At 35.4% G+C, this 15,542-nt stretch overlaps 2 protein-coding genes across 6 annotated transcripts; one reads left to right on the top strand and one right to left on the bottom strand.

Moving 5' to 3' along the window:
* Positions 1–3,128: 3,128 nt before the first annotated feature.
* Positions 3,129–8,767, top strand: LOC125212860 (cyclin-dependent kinase F-4-like). 5 transcript variants are annotated; one of them, XM_048113140.2, is made up of 19 exons: positions 3,129–3,287; positions 4,091–4,458; positions 4,551–4,727; positions 4,824–5,007; positions 5,083–5,161; positions 5,282–5,350; positions 5,431–5,520; positions 5,604–5,742; positions 6,087–6,189; positions 6,259–6,311; positions 6,404–6,470; positions 6,776–6,884; positions 7,084–7,149; positions 7,364–7,432; positions 7,544–7,604; positions 7,696–7,809; positions 7,985–8,016; positions 8,101–8,182; positions 8,401–8,767. In XM_048113140.2, the coding sequence occupies exons 4-19, from the start codon at positions 5,000–5,002 to the stop codon at positions 8,604–8,606; spliced, it is 1,347 nt and encodes a 448-aa protein (XP_047969097.1). In that variant the 5' UTR covers positions 3,129–3,287; positions 4,091–4,458; positions 4,551–4,727; positions 4,824–4,999; the 3' UTR covers positions 8,607–8,767. The 5 variants fall into 5 exon arrangements, with proteins under 5 accessions (XP_047969097.1, XP_088924759.1, XP_047969094.1 ...); XM_089068633.1 differs by having other exon boundaries at positions 4,544–4,727; positions 4,892–5,007; XM_048113137.2 differs by having other exon boundaries at positions 4,544–4,727.
* A 1,729-nt stretch (positions 8,768–10,496) lies between these two features.
* On the bottom strand, positions 10,497–15,418 carry LOC125212862 (protein Brevis radix-like 1). The gene is made up of 7 exons (XM_048113141.2): positions 15,142–15,418; positions 14,941–15,043; positions 13,908–14,026; positions 11,538–11,929; positions 11,329–11,458; positions 10,922–11,217; positions 10,497–10,830 (listed from the first exon to the last, which is right to left on the bottom strand). The coding sequence occupies exons 3-7, from the start codon at positions 14,010–14,012 to the stop codon at positions 10,749–10,751; spliced, it is 1,005 nt and encodes a 334-aa protein (XP_047969098.1). The 5' UTR covers positions 14,013–14,026; positions 14,941–15,043; positions 15,142–15,418; the 3' UTR covers positions 10,497–10,748.
* Between the last annotated feature and the right edge of the window lie 124 nt (positions 15,419–15,542).

Below are 15,542 nucleotides of genomic sequence, written 5' to 3'. Positions count from 1 at the left end.
AAATCTTAATCGCTTTAAATTTTAATTAAAGTACACACATTTGATTATTGAAATAGAGAAATTTCTTTTAGGGGATATTTATAGAGATATTGTTGGTGAGGAATTAATCAATATGTTGAAATAATTTGCATATTCGATGATGAATCAATCAATATGATGGTCGAATTTTACACCCCCATAAATTTTGCTGTCGTATTCTTCTACTTCTTATCTTAATTTCTTTAAGAAGTTGTCTTCTAAAAAGAAAATGGCGGTGTCTCCATTAATCCATAATTATAATTTGGGTTTCAGTCTCTTGTTACGTAGGAGGCATAAAATGAATTCTTTGTGTGTAAGATAAATAATTATTTACTATGACGTAATTAGTTACTTCGTCCCGCCACAAATTGGATTATTTAGAAAAATTACTCCATAATAAATAAATGGAGAGAGCAAGGAAGAGAGAATGTACAGCGAAGAACACTTTTAAATTTGAGCATGTGATTTTGAAAAATTATATATACCTTAAGGCTTTGTTTGATACCATAAAACTAGAGGTGTGAAATTAGAATTGGAACCTTCAATTCCAAATTCAATGTTTTGTACCACAAAAATATTTGGATTTAGAATTGAATTGCAATTCCAAATCTTTCAATTCCATAATTTAAATTTCATATTAAAAAATAGAGAATTTGAATTCTAAATAGTCATAAAATTAGATAGTTTCACTATATGTCCACAACAAACACTTTCACACACTACACCAACAGCTGTGGGATGTGCAATAGCGCCGATAGGGCTTAGATCGGCACACTATTGTTGGGGCGTTGCCGATGGTAATGGGCTCAACAGAAGTCTTGCAATAGGACCGATCTTTTTGCAGATTGCATTGTGCGGAAAGATCTAAATAAAAATGCTTTTAGGAAAACAGTAACAAGACATCTCTTCAATTATTTTCTGTAAGGCCGATCTTTTCGCCAATTGCATAGGCCGGAAAGATCTATCAGCGAAAAGATCGGCCTTATAGAAAATAATTGAAGAGATATCCGCATTGTTACTGTTTTCCTAATAGCATTTTTATTTCCTTTTCTATGTAGATCATAAAACTTAACAATCTCACAAGCTTCATTTGTCGCCCCAATACGAGTTTAAATGAGTAACTTCAAATTGTATTTTATTCTTTAAACAATTTTTTATTTTTAATATTTTGCATATATACTTTAGTAGTTTCAAAACATTATAAAAATTGTAATACAGTATTACACTTATAATTATATATTTAACTCTTTTTAAAAAAAATGTGTCGCATATTAAACGCCATTAGTTGTATCTGTGGTACACGAGTTTAATTTTATAGTTAATATTTAAAATTAATCCAATTACAATTTATAGTATTTAAAATTTTATTCACATGAGTGAACAGCGGGAAATAACACTAACTTTTGCAATTCTTGCACCAGTAATCCCCAATAAAACAAAAAGCAACAGAGAGGCCTAACAAAATATATAATCACAAATGAGATTTTTTTAATCATCTTTCAAATGAAAAATGCCCAAATGGCTTAAAGGGCATTTTTGTCTGATCATCTTGAAGCTTGCACACCTACTTTACAACTTCACGGACCTATGATTTACCAAAGGGGATAGATCCTCGCAGTTTCATAAAACACAACATGAGGTGTTGTGTTTAAAACGCTTCTCAAACTGAATGGAACGCATGATATGAAAAAGTGGGCCATCCTATTCTTGCCTTTTACATTTCTTTACCTGTTGTATAGATTAATTACGTATTACTAAATAAATGCATAGATAACAATTTTAGGTAGTATGAATTATCAATTAAGACTAAAAAACAGCTAATGTGGTTCGCGACATCGCAGATTTTTAACTAAAAAGTTCAATTTACCTACAAATTTGCTAGTATATATTTTTTACTTTCAAAGAATAGTACTACTATAAATTTCAAATAATTATGTAAATTAATATACTTATAAATTGTACTAGTTATGACATCAAATATTAGTTATAGAATAGAATAAATAGCTTTGAGTATTTAAAGGAAAAGGTTTTTTTAGAAAATAAAATAAAAATATTAAACCAAAAATTTAAAAGTGTAAAACAAATGCTAGTACTATACTATAATATTTGATAGTATTATGAATTTATAAATATTTTAGCTTATTATCAGATTGAATTTTAAAATATCTTTGAGTATTCAAACTAGAAAAGTTTTCCACAATGGGAATTATTCGACCATATAAAATATACTGCATGGTATGAAAATTACTATCATTACAAATGAATAGGAAAAGTTTTAAATAATGTCTCATATTGAGTTTTTGTTTAAAATTTGCCGTTTTAATCCAACTACGTCAATAATTCTTCATGTCTGCATTCCATTATTATTATGAAATGTAAATCTATACATTTAGTAAAGAAATATAAAAAAATTAAGAAAATGATGGTCCATTCAATTTTAAGTCAAATCATAAGTGGTTGTGTTAGGTTGCATGCAGAGCAGCGTTATCATTGTGGGTAATTTGACAAAAATGCCCTTTTAGGTCGTCCAAAAAAATCTCATTTGTGATTATACATTTTATTAGGCACCACTGATGCTATTTTTTTTTGTTAGAGGTAACTGGTGCAAGAAGTGCAAAAGTTAGAGTTATTTGGTGCAGTTCACTCTATTCACGTATATTCTATTCACGTATATAGTTAATATTTATTATTCTATAATTTGAGAACACAATATATTTAGCTTCAATTTTTAATAATAAATGATAATTTAGATTGATAATATTAAAAATTGTAATGATATAACTATGAAATATGTAATACATATTTCAAGTTGCCTTTAATATTTGTATACCTATAATAATATTTTATCGATGTCATAATTTTTTATAAAAACCATATTAACAATTTTTTGAAACACAAACACATAAGTTATTCTTTTATGTTGATTCTTATTTAATACTCCTAGTACATTAAATAAAATAAAAGTTGAATGCAAAGAAAGAAGCCCTAGTTTTGTTGGGCTCCCTAAAATATTTTCCAAATAATCCGCGGAGAAAGTCCGTTCAATATTTTTTACCCAATTATTGCGCAATTGATTTCACGTTTATTATATGTATGTATGTCCTCATCATTGCTGTATTATCACCGCCGCAGCAATAAAATATATATAGCGCTGCCGCTACGCAACCCCCCAAAAAATCGTAATACTACATTTTTGTGGGGGATTTTTGAGAGAGAAAGGGTGGCATCTCCGGGTTTCTTCTCCGTAGGTAATGCCGTTTGCGCCACAGGTATTCTCCTTTTTCCTTTTTCCTTTTTCTTATTTATTTTGCCTTTTTATTTGAATTGTTACGAACATTTATCCGTGTTTATGCGTTTCTTTTTGGTTGTAATTGAGGGCGAATTGTTATCATGCTCCGAAGGGAAATACGATTTGGATTCAGATTGTTTTGAGATTATGTTATGAGATCTGAGATTGGTTTTCTAGCTAGACCTAGCTTCATAGGCGCTAGAAGGAAGCCCTAGTTACGCCCTGGTTTGAATTGGCATGTTGTTGGTGGAGTGAAACCACCGCAGCTGGTGAATTGGTTTGTTGTTTTGATTGAATTTTTAGGTTATTTGGTTGGACTGGATTGGAATTAGGGCGATGGTTTGTCTTTATATCTAGTGTTGGGCATATTATTGGTGAGAGATGTTTATGGGAAACCTGTGGAACCATATTTAGGATTTGTTAAATTGTTGTAGTATTTTATGAAGGTACCTTGGAGTTAGACGAAGTTGCAAATTGGTCTTTGCTTGATCTGAAATTATTGCTTTGGGTGCGTGATGGGATTTGAACTATCTAGGTGCTAGTTATGACTTAGTGAATAGGTTAGTGGCAACAAATTCTTGTTATGTTCCATGTTTGAAGGTTTTGGTGTTAGCGTGTTACTATTTCAATCTATAAGCTTTTCAAGATATGTTTCTATGTTTTGAAATAATGCCCTTTATATTGTAGTTATGTATAATGTCATCTGCATGCATGTTCTGGAAGTAAGTTGACCTGTATAAATTTAACTGAAATCTTGTTTCTACCTTTCCTTAATGCTAGCAGGATCTGTTAAATTGCGAGACAAAGGATTTATCATTATCTAGGACATGGAGCAAATTTTCTTCTGGTCAGATTGCTACCAGCTCCGTGGTCTTCCATTCCAGGAATATCTTGAATGGCATTTTGTCATCCTTGGAGATTTTCTTCCTGGTTCTTTTGTCAATTGCACTTAGGCAGCAGCTTACTATAAATGCTCAGTACATGAGGCTGAAGCATTTCTCTTCTACTAGATGTTCTTTAGTGCACTTGTATGTGTGAATTGCGGCTGATTCAGCTCCGCGATTAGTTTTCTTGTGCAATTCTGCTATTGCTTAAGCATTACCTCTACAAACTCCATTTGATTTTGAGATCCTTACGGAGCAGAATTAAAGGTACTCTCTATTCCTTTTCATGTCTTGTGTTCTTGGGATTGTTTTGAAAATAATCACTTACACTCTTTTTTGTCATTGTCTGAAGTTTGCAGGTGTTAGTAGGATTTATTTTGGCTAGTATTAGGTAGCTTTTTGGTATTAATAAGGGCATCTTTCAACTTGCATTTGATGGCCTATTGATAGTGGCAAGTTTTGGTTGACGGATTCGTATCAAATTCTGCATTACAATGTCTGGAAACTTAGCTTCACCATGCGCTCGACTGAGAGCTGTAGGTACTTCCAAAATAGCGTGTCAGTTTCTACTATTATGAAGATGTTCTACAGTATTCTGAACCCTCTGCAATTCTGCGTTGTCTTCGTTTCAGGATATTTGATTTAACGTACTTCATAAAATAAAGCTTTGAAGCTCATCCATCATAATCACATTCTGCAGTGAAGCTGAAGAGTTATGGTGGATTGCTACAAGGATGTCTAGAGACTATCTGCAGTTATTTAGCATAGTATATATATAGTGCTTTCTGTGCTGTTAAAAAGTTTTACAATGGATAGGTATGGGTTTTTCAATTTTGTATGTATGCAAATAGTTTCAAACTTATGATTGACTTAACACTATCACTTATGCAGATTTAGTATCATAAAAGAAGTTGGTAATGGTTCTTTTGGAAGTGTTTGGAGAGCTCTAAGCAAGCAGTCTGGTGAAGTGGTAGGAGTCATTTTTGCTTAAATAGTCTATTCCAAGGATGAACCTTGTTCCTCACACTGTTGGAACCAGTATCCACAATTAACTTAAATTGATTTCATACCTGATCAATTGCATTGTCAGGTTGCGATAAAAAAAATGAAGAAGAAATATTATTCATGGGAAGAATGCATAAATCTGAGAGAAGTCAAGGTGCCAGCCATTTTATTTTCTTGTTGATGATTGGGAATACCTTTTTTATGAAGAACAACTGACTTGTTTGTTCCTGCCAGTCACTGAAGAAAATGAACCATCCAAATATAGTGAAGCTGAAGGAAGTGATTAGGGAGAATGATGTGTTGTACTTTGTCTTTGAGTACATGGTATGCCATCTCTTGCATAGCTTCTGTTTGCTTTTTAGAATCTTTATGGGCCTATTCATTTATATTTGGATCCGAACTTTCAGGAATTCAATCTTTACCAGCTTATGAAGGACAGATCAAAACTTTTCTCTGAAATAGAAGTGAGAAACTGGTGCTTCCAAGTGTTTCAAGGTCTTGCATCTGTACACCAAAGAGGATTCTTCCATCGTGACCTCAAACCAGGTTCTTACCAGTTACCATTCTGTTTCCTAATTATTCAAGTGATGATCCTAGATATGCTATCTGTCTTTCTCAATGCTTTTCGTTTGTTTATTTGATGATCCACTGAAGCTGTACTTCCTTTCATTCCAAGGATTATCACCTTTTAGCTATATATATGGTAGTCAAGTATCTTCTTCCTAGGTTTGGCTGGAAGCCTGGATGTTTATGTCATGTGATATATATGTTGCTATCCCAGACTTATGTGTTGGCAGTGTTGCTACTAAAGTCTCACATCTTTGACCATTCTCTCTATCTATCTCTTGTCTTAACGTACGATGTTTTAACAATTACTTTCTTGACATCAGAGAATCTGCTAGTATCGAAGGATGTCATCAAGGTTGCTGATTTCGGTCTTGCTCGCGAGATTAATTCTCTGCCTCCATTCACTGACTATGTCTCAACTCGCTGGTTAGTGGTATACTTCTTTTTGGTTTCACTACAATGTCTTTTTTGCATACTCAGTTTTATGGTTTGCAGGTATCGAGCCCCTGAAGTCCTGCTCCAGTCATCAGTATATGGTCCTCCAGTTGGTGAGTAGATGTTGACAGTGGGCAGCTCCCTAATTTCCTAATTTTTTTCTCTACATTATTTTCCTCGTGATAATAATAGTTTCTTCTCTCAGACATGTGGGCAATGGGTGCAATCATGGCTGAGTTATTCACACTACGTCCGCTGTTTCCTGGCACAAGGTATAACTAACTTTCTTTATAGGAGTTTTGCATCTTGATTGTAGTTGAACTAATTTTGAAGTAGGTGATATGAACCTAATACTTTTTCCTTGCCTTGCTTGATATTTATATTCTTGCAGTAGGTGATATTTATGCGTCTTCATTATCATGCTGCATGTAACTGATAATTTCTTTGATAATCATACTGGACGTAATTGATAATTTTGTCACAGTACTAGTGCTCCACCTTTGCTAACAAACATGCCTCGATATTTAGTTCTCTTTATTAAAATTAATGTTGACGTTCTTATTCTGTTTTGATGCAGTGAGGCGGATGAGATCTACAAGATATGTTCTGTGATTGGCAGCCCAACATATAATGAATGGGGCGAGGGGCTTAGACTTGCTAGCATTATCAATTACCAGTTTCCGCAAGTGAGTGCTGTCTTTTGAGTGATGTGCTAGTTGCTTATTGTCTGAGTACTTGATTTGGATTATCTTGCCAACTATTAATGCATTTCAGTTATGAATCACAGCCTTCTTTCTTTTATGGGGTTTTATTTGATTTTCTGCTAGAATCTTTCTTTATGCCTACTTTCTGCAATTCATGTGAATAATATTATCAACTGGACAGGTTGCTGGAGTTGATCTATCCACGCTGATTCCAGGTGTTAGTGGAGATGCAATTAATCTTATTTCTGTGAGTATTTTTTAAACTTTGGAATTCATGCACATCTCATTTCTTGACATAGCTTTTAAAAAAACTCATAGCTTCTTAGAGATTTATGTTTTACATGCCTGAAGTATACTACTTTGTCAGTGAAGATCATTGTTGGAATTGTGTTTGAAACAAAAATATAACCTTCCTTTGGTAGCCAGAACTTATGAGTTTCTCATTTTCGTGCCACATATAGTCCCTGTGTTCGTGGGATCCATGCAAGAGGCCGACAGCCATGGAGGCCCTTCAACATCCCTTTTTCCAGGTGGTCTATCATTTTTTCTTATGCATTTCGAAAAGTCCTAGTATAATCTTTCCATTCATAGAACTGTTTGGTAAGAGGAGCTTGAACGCATTGTCCTTCACAATATTGCAGAGCTGCTTTTACGTTCCACCATCATTACGTTCTAAAACGGCTCTGGTGAAAACACCTCCAGGTTAGTCTCTGTCAATTTTGTGTGGTATGTCTGTCAAATTTATATACTAGTACGAAATAGAATAGATTCTAAGATTCCTTGTCCTTTGCAGTTGAAACCAGTGGAGTCTTGGAACAAAGTACTAGGAAATATCCAGGAAGATTATCGAACCCAAAGACCATGAAAAATGTCAATTTCACCAAATCAAAAGCATCCTTGAGCCCAAGTATATCCACTTTGCCATTCTGTCTTAAACCGTTATCTACTGTGGCTAAATTCTGGAACTTTCTAGCATATCAAATAATGAACTATTATGCATGCATAAATGTAAATTTACATTTATGTTCTCTGTTTACTGTAAATATGCATCTGGTTCTGACCTCATTGTTTCCTCCTTCTAGGTGTGCAAAGAAAGTTGGACTTGAACGATCAGGTTTGTTGAAACTATACTTTTATCAATTTGCCTATGGTATTTTGGGTAATATTGTTCTTAAGCTAAATCCTACTTATTGTGCAGGATATCACTAGAAATGGTAAAAGCCAGCCGAGCAATGTGAAGCAACAGCCCAAGTATCGTCCACCTGGAATGAATGGCCCACGTGAGTGTAACTATACTATGCTGATTTACTTACTATTTCAAATTGCAAATCTTATATTGATCTGAGACATGTTGCTAAGTAACATTGCAAGTGTTCTAGGATTTGCTGCATTCATGTAAATGGTTATTTTTCTTATAACCACCATTTCAGACGAGCATAGTCTTTAGATTATGTTTTGGATTATATGATAACCAAACATATGTTGCATGTCTACACAGCCGGCATGTTAGGAAAGACGCGGCGAGTGTCTGATGTAGCTGAGAAATTCTCGAACATGACAGTTGGCTCTAATAGAGCAATAGCAAAGGGGTCAGTTGGTCAACCTATGAAGTCTGGGGGATGGCATGGGCAATCTGATATGTTTTCAAGACGTTCACAGGAGTTTCTCCCAGGAAGATCGTATTCGAAGAAGGTGGCTGGATAACTAAACCCCCCCTCACTATCCATGTATTTCAACAGTATAAAAAGTTTCTGTCCTTCATTGATTGCCTTCATGTGATTTGGCTATGTTTATTTGTTTTGTTGATGTTTTATGCTGAGCGGAGCAGACAGTTACTCAGTTAATAAATGTGTTTTTGATTCCTATTTGATATTGTATTTTAGAACTAAATTGGTAGTAGTATTCGGGATCCGAAGTTTCTATTGAAACATGGGTTCACCATTTAATAATGAGTTGGAATATTGTGAAATTTAATTATAGAAGTTATAAACATAGTCTAGCTAGCCTAAGTATTGTTTTTTACATGTCATATTTGATGTTAATTGTTAGAGTAAAGGTCAATTTTAGTTCTAAACATATGCTCAAAATACTAATTTGGTCTAAAACATTCACTTTTTGAAAAACGGGTCCTAAATATTTGAAATCGCTGTCGGTTTGGTCCTAAACATACGAAAACGTTGTCGATTTGGTCTTTTTCAACGATTCCGTCAATTTTCTGACAGTCAGATGTGAATTAGCAAATATTTTGACCAGATTAGTAATTAAATAAAATAAAATTAAAATTAAATTTAAAAAATTCTAAAATAAAATCTCTCTCACATCTCTCTCCGGCAACACCCAATACATCACTCTCCCTCATCAATTCTAAAATTTGAGATTTGTAATTATAGGCCTAAACCATTGATTCCATCAAATTGCTTCGAACCCCTAACTGTAGTTGTTGATTCTTCAATGGTGTTTCAACGATTTCCACATCCTTCCCCATGATGCAAGGATTCGATACAACATTCCACGAATTCAGCAGCTCACCCAAACACCTCGCCACATCCTTCATCGACAACCTCCTCTCTCTGCACGACCTCACGCATTTCGCGGACACCATATTCCTCACCCTCGCATCCCTGGGCGTCGGAGCCCTAGGATCGTACTCACTCATGAAATTATGCTTTTTTATCAGCGGAATCGCCCAATCCACCACCAACGGCGACGAATTCACCATATGCATCTCTGGCGATCAGGAGAGCTAATCAAAGGCGGCGGGGCCAGGTTGGGGGGCGAGGATTGGTGTGGAGGAAATCGTACAAATTGTCGTTGCTCATGAATTCGACGAGGCGGCGGCGGTCGTGGGAGTTGGTGGAGAAGCCGAGAAGGTTGACGAGGGAGGGGCTGTAGAGGGAGGAGAGGATGTCGATCTCGTTGGCGGAGGGCTTCTTAGAGTCGGAGAAGTTGACGGTGGCTAATTAGAGGTCTTTGTAGGTGAATTCTTGGATTTTGATGGGGTGGGAATGAGAACCGGATGTGGAGATGGAGGAGTCGATTTTGCAGAAGGTAACCCTTTAGAATTGATGAGGGAGGGTGATGAATTGAGTGTCGCCGGTGAGAGAGGAAGGTGAGGAAGAGAGATGTGAGAATTTCTATTTTTATTTTTTTTAATATTTTTATTTTATTTTATTAAATTATTATGCATCATTATACTAATTAAGTCAAACAATCGTTAATTGGGTGCTTGTCGTCAGAAATTAACGGTTCCGTCAAATTAGGACCACTTCGTTACCGGTTTCAAATGTTTAGGATCCATTTTTCGAAAAGTGAATGTTTTGGACCAAATTGATATTTTGAGCATAGACCAAAATTGACCTTACTCTAATTGTTATCAATGATAACAATTGTACTGATCTAATTAAATACGCATCAATTTATCGTGTTAGCACATGGAGATCGAGGTTCATAAATATTCTTCAATTTGACACTGAATATATATGATCACCAATTCTGCTCTAAGATAAAAGTAAAAAATGCAACAACAATCTACGCAATAATTGGTTATTTTCTAGGTTTCATCCCAATTAAATAAAAAAGAAAATAAAATAGACAATGAGTAAATACCATTGAATGGTGAACAAAGATATGGAAAGAAACATACCTTAAATATAATTTTCATGAAACATGGTATATGCCTTAAAGCAGCTACTACAAAGCCATATAAAAGAGACTGAAATCTTAAAACAAGATCATTTTGTAATTTTCAAACTTTCTATAGTTAGAACTATAATCAAAATGGATGATTTCTTGTGTCAAATCTCGAACCATCATCAACTGCAATGCACCACTCATCATCCTCATCTTCTAGGAAAGATATTGAGCTTGTATCCTATCCCTATTAGTGTCCCACCATTGCTTAGCATGCACCTCCCCAAATCGCTCCCGACTACACCAACAAACACACTTCAAAATTATAACCAACCTAACAATCTCAAAAACTTGAAGAAGAATAATAAAAAAAATAGATGTATGTTCACCTGAATCTGACACGACGAAGCTCCCTCGTACCATCAACAAGCTGTCTGATGGTGATGTAGACGCCCGGTTCGTCTTCCTCAATCCACTCTCCTTCAACTTCACTAGCATTGCTGATGGAGACTGCATCCTCGTCCCGGGAGGCTGTGGTGTCCCGCGCCCCCTCCATCGCGTATGAGCTCTGCCCTCCACCGTTGTAGTAGTTGCTGTACCTCGGCTGCCACTCTCTGTTCATTGATGCTGAAGTCATTCGCGGGCTCTCTCTCACCGACCCTAGCCTCGAGTAAGTTGAATCTCTCTGCATTTATCATAGTTAGTTAGTTAGTTAGTTAGTTAGCTAGTTAGTTAGTTAGTTAGCTAGTTAGTTAGTTAGTTAGTTAGTTAGAGAGAGAATGTGATGATAACTTACTCCACACTCAGATCTGCCAGGAGTGTTCAATGCCTGCTGGTTGAATTTCTGGACATTGTATAGCTCCATTATTCTGTCAAAGTTCTCACTCCACCACCTCTGAGCTTGGGACTTGTCGAACATCTCCCGGCTGCAGGGTTTATCGAGTTAACCTAGATCTAATACCAACTTAAAACATCGTACCATGGATATAAAATGATGATAAGTACCTGAAACGGATGCGTTTGAGGTCATTCCCGCCACGGGGGAGGGTGACGAAGGTGATTTGGACGCCAGGCTCGACCTGCGCCATCCACTCCTTGGGGCCGTCTTCCTCTCCCAGCCCCATGTCGTCGAACCGGGATGAGATGCGGTTCGGGGTCATGTCATCGCCACCGAAGGCGGTGTATGCAGAGTCGCGGGGGGCGGCACTGCCACCCCCGGCGTTCATGAAGTGCCAGGCTGGCGTGCTCGAGCTTCCGGGTTGGAAGTAGGGATAAGGGACTCCCTCCGATGATGTTTCGAATTCGGGATATGATCTTTGTCCTACCTTGAAGCTGCTGCTTGTTCCACCTGGTTTTCCTTTGCTTGTTCCTGATACTTTTAGTGCCATGTCCTTGATCTAAACATCACCAAAATCATCATAATTAGACTTTACTTAGAAAAAATGAGTTAATTTGAAATATACCCCAGGATTTTCAAAATGAGTTAGGTCATGTTATCATCTAAGAACATGTATGTGCTATATATGTCACACATTCAATGTTTTGATTGGAAAAGTGTAATTTTGATAAACCCTACCTGAATTAGTAAAAATGTAAAAAAAATCATCTTACAAATATGTTAAATCAACTTGCAAAATAGTACTTTCAATAGGAATGTTTTATCATTGTGCCAACTTAAATCTGGTAACCTCCCCATAAATAGAGCATAAACAATCTCTTACTTTAATAGACAATTCAAAGTGCTGGGCTATGAAATTAGATAAGGGTTATGTGCATCATCTCGATTTAGTAATTCAATTTCAAATTGAGAGTGGAGTCCAAATCACCTGATAGCTAGGCTGTTTAAGGGCTACTTTATCTAACAAAAGCTATAGATTTCCTATTATTCTCTTGTACATGATTTATGGAGACAAGTAGCAAGAAAGATTTAATTATCATAAACATTGCATCATCTTCGTTTTCAGTTCTAATGAGCTGGAAAAGGACAGGAATTCAAAGGTGGGGCATTATTACAAGGATCAGCCTGCCTTCTCCAAAACATGAAATGTTGGGCTTTTCAAGAAAGATCTTCTCAACACCAATTCTTTTGACCCATAAAATTTTCATATTTGTTCAATAAAGAAGATTTCACACTGAATAAAGGAATATTAAAGATTTGGACAAAGGCTATATTGTCCCTTTGAAAGCACTTTTGAGCTTGCTACCAATAAATCTGATCTACTAATGATCAATCATCAAATAAAATGCAGACATGTCTTAGTAATTTGTGCATTCAAAAATGAAATAACGTACTGCCAAAAGGATATTGGAGAGCAAAAAAGAGAAAATGAATAATTTGGATATGGGGTAAGAGTGAATACTTAATTAAGATGTCACTATACCAAAGATGGTTCATAATCATATGTTTGTTTGTTGTTTTCTTATAAAATATTGGAATTCAATCATATGACTAATAAAAAAAGAAGCATGTTTGATACTGGGACCAGGCACATGATCCAAGGTGTGGCATGACAATCACCCATCAATATATTCCCAATATCTTTTTCTTGGGTGCGCCTAACAGTCCCCAATACCTAAAAGATTAATAGATGCACAATAATAGAGCCTTGGAATGTGTTATTTAGCCACTTTTTATATATTTATTTTACTAGTACTATCTAAGTTTTTTAAAATATATTAGTACTACATGTGAATCGTAATTGGTACACAAGACTCCTACATTTATGCTATCAGGTTCACATCCACTAACAAACTAACCGTTCTAATATATTCCCTCCATTCAATAGGTAGGTTTATTTACAGAGTCATTTCTTTTTTAACAAAATAGGGAATGCATTTTTTCTCTCTTATTTTACTCTTATACTATTTTATTATCTCGTATCTCTTCACTTTTTTTCATTAATTACTTTATTTTTTTTACTTAACTTAATTAACATAATTTTTTTAAATTGCACGTAGAAAAAGAGTAAGTAATAAATAAACATTAAAAAAATCAAATTGAACAGATTGAAATACTCCTAGTCCCCACCATAGGTGAAAAAAAAAGTGAGGTTGAATAGTGAAGGATGCGAATTTCCTATTGTAGCAAAGTCTTTCTTGTGTCATTGACCAGAAAAAGACAATTCTACCCAGCATTTACCCTTTGGGAAACAAAGGACAAAAACCAAAGCCCAACCCATAAGCAAACAGTACACATCAAGATTTCACATTCCTAAAACAAAAGAGGGGCCCACGCCCATATAGGAAAGAGTGGGCCCCCGCCCGCTTGCATGTCGGGAAGAAGGCGTTTGAAGAGAAGAGGCATAAAACTGACACAGCAAGAAAGCCCCCACAAAACCTATACATACATACAATCAAATAGATACAAAAGGGTACCTGGTTGGCGACGCTTTTGACGGCGTCTTTTGTATTGGGAGTCCCACGCGGGGCATCTTCTTCATCTTCCACTCTTTGTTTCGAGCAAGTTATACATGTCAACATTTTTATTGTTTTTACTGCAAAAGATAAAGCCATTTCAGATTTTGATTCATCAGTTTTCTTTTCAGATTTGCCCTCATTACCTTATTATTATTATTTGAATAAAAGTACAATCTTAACCTTTTCCATGCTCAACACAATCTTTGGAGTATTACTAGTTTTTTAAATGATTTTTCTAAAGTAATTTATTTGATGCAAGTACCTCCAAGTGTCTAAAATTTACAGCAAAAAAGAACCTGAAATAGTAATTTAAAATATTAAATTTGTTAATAGGAGTAGTATATGATTAAAGGTGAGGCGTGTTCCGTACAAGAGATCAGAGGAATCAAGACAGAGATCAAATACGGAGCAGCAAATATTTAATGCTAATAATAAATACTAATGCAGCTTTAATCTTTCACGAAGAACAATAAAAAAAGTAGGGATTGTACGCCGAATTTTCTGACACCATTTTTGTTGATTCATCAATCACTCCAACTATACACAAACAGTAATCTCATGCATTTTTTGTTCCTATATGGAGTATATATAGACCGATTAATTTTTACAATTATTTCCTTTTCCCTACCAACGCAAGCCCAAGATTCTCATCATTTATTGGTATAAAAAGCATATTTATTGTCATTAAGGAAAAATGAAATTCAAAAAAATCATCAGAAAATTGAATGTCGAGTTTTGAAAGCGGCTGGCAAATGCATTTCCAGACAAAAGTCCGTGGAATTTAATTAAATAAATAAACAAAACCTTCGTACTGTTGTATAGCTATTCATATTTGATAGTGACTTTCCCCTGCAAATATACCCTTCTCTCCTCTCTATCACTCTCTCTCTCTAAAATAACTCAACACTTCACAAAAGTAATCAACCAAAAAAAAAGAAAAATTCAAAAATCACAAAACTATTTGATCATCAATGCGAGAAGAGAAGCTTACCTCGAGACTGAATCTGTGGAAAAAGCCTTCTCTATTTGGAAACAAATGATCGAATCTCTATTCAATATGAGCAGTGGAAAACACTCTCATTCTTCTTCACCAGCTGCTTCACACAAGTAATCAATCAAGCAAAGAAAAGGAAAATCAGCAAAAATCAAAACAACTATTTCTGTGATCATCAATGTGAGAAGAGAATCTTACCTAGACAAATCGAGAAACGCCTTTTTTTCCTATTTGAAGCACCGATTTCAAACACTTTTCAGAAATGATCAAATCGAATCTCCGTCAACACTGGAAAATACTCGCATTCTCAAATCTCCGTATATATTTCGCAGCTATAATATCTTCAGAGGTAGCTAAATTCCGACGATCTCTCACACTCGAGAGAGAGAGAGAGAGAGAGAGAGAGAGATTTAATTGGAATTGAGAAAATATAAATGGGAGAAAAGGGGAACGGAGGCGACGAGGAAAGAGACGGGATATTGAGGTTGGGTGGTTTATATAGGGGAAAGGATGTGACGCCGTCAGCTCACGTCGTTATCTAACGGATAAATGTGTGTTTATGAAAACGGTAAGCACTTCCTCGAGTTGTACCTTACGCT

Source organism: Salvia hispanica, chromosome 3, assembly GCF_029641045.1.
Source record: "Salvia hispanica isolate PSC_SH4W2 chromosome 3, Shi_PSC_v1, whole genome shotgun sequence".
Taxonomy (NCBI): Eukaryota; Viridiplantae; Streptophyta; class Magnoliopsida; order Lamiales; family Lamiaceae; genus Salvia; species Salvia hispanica.
The sequence above is the reverse complement of the archived record's forward strand: the minus strand, read 5'-3'. Positions and strand labels throughout refer to the sequence as shown.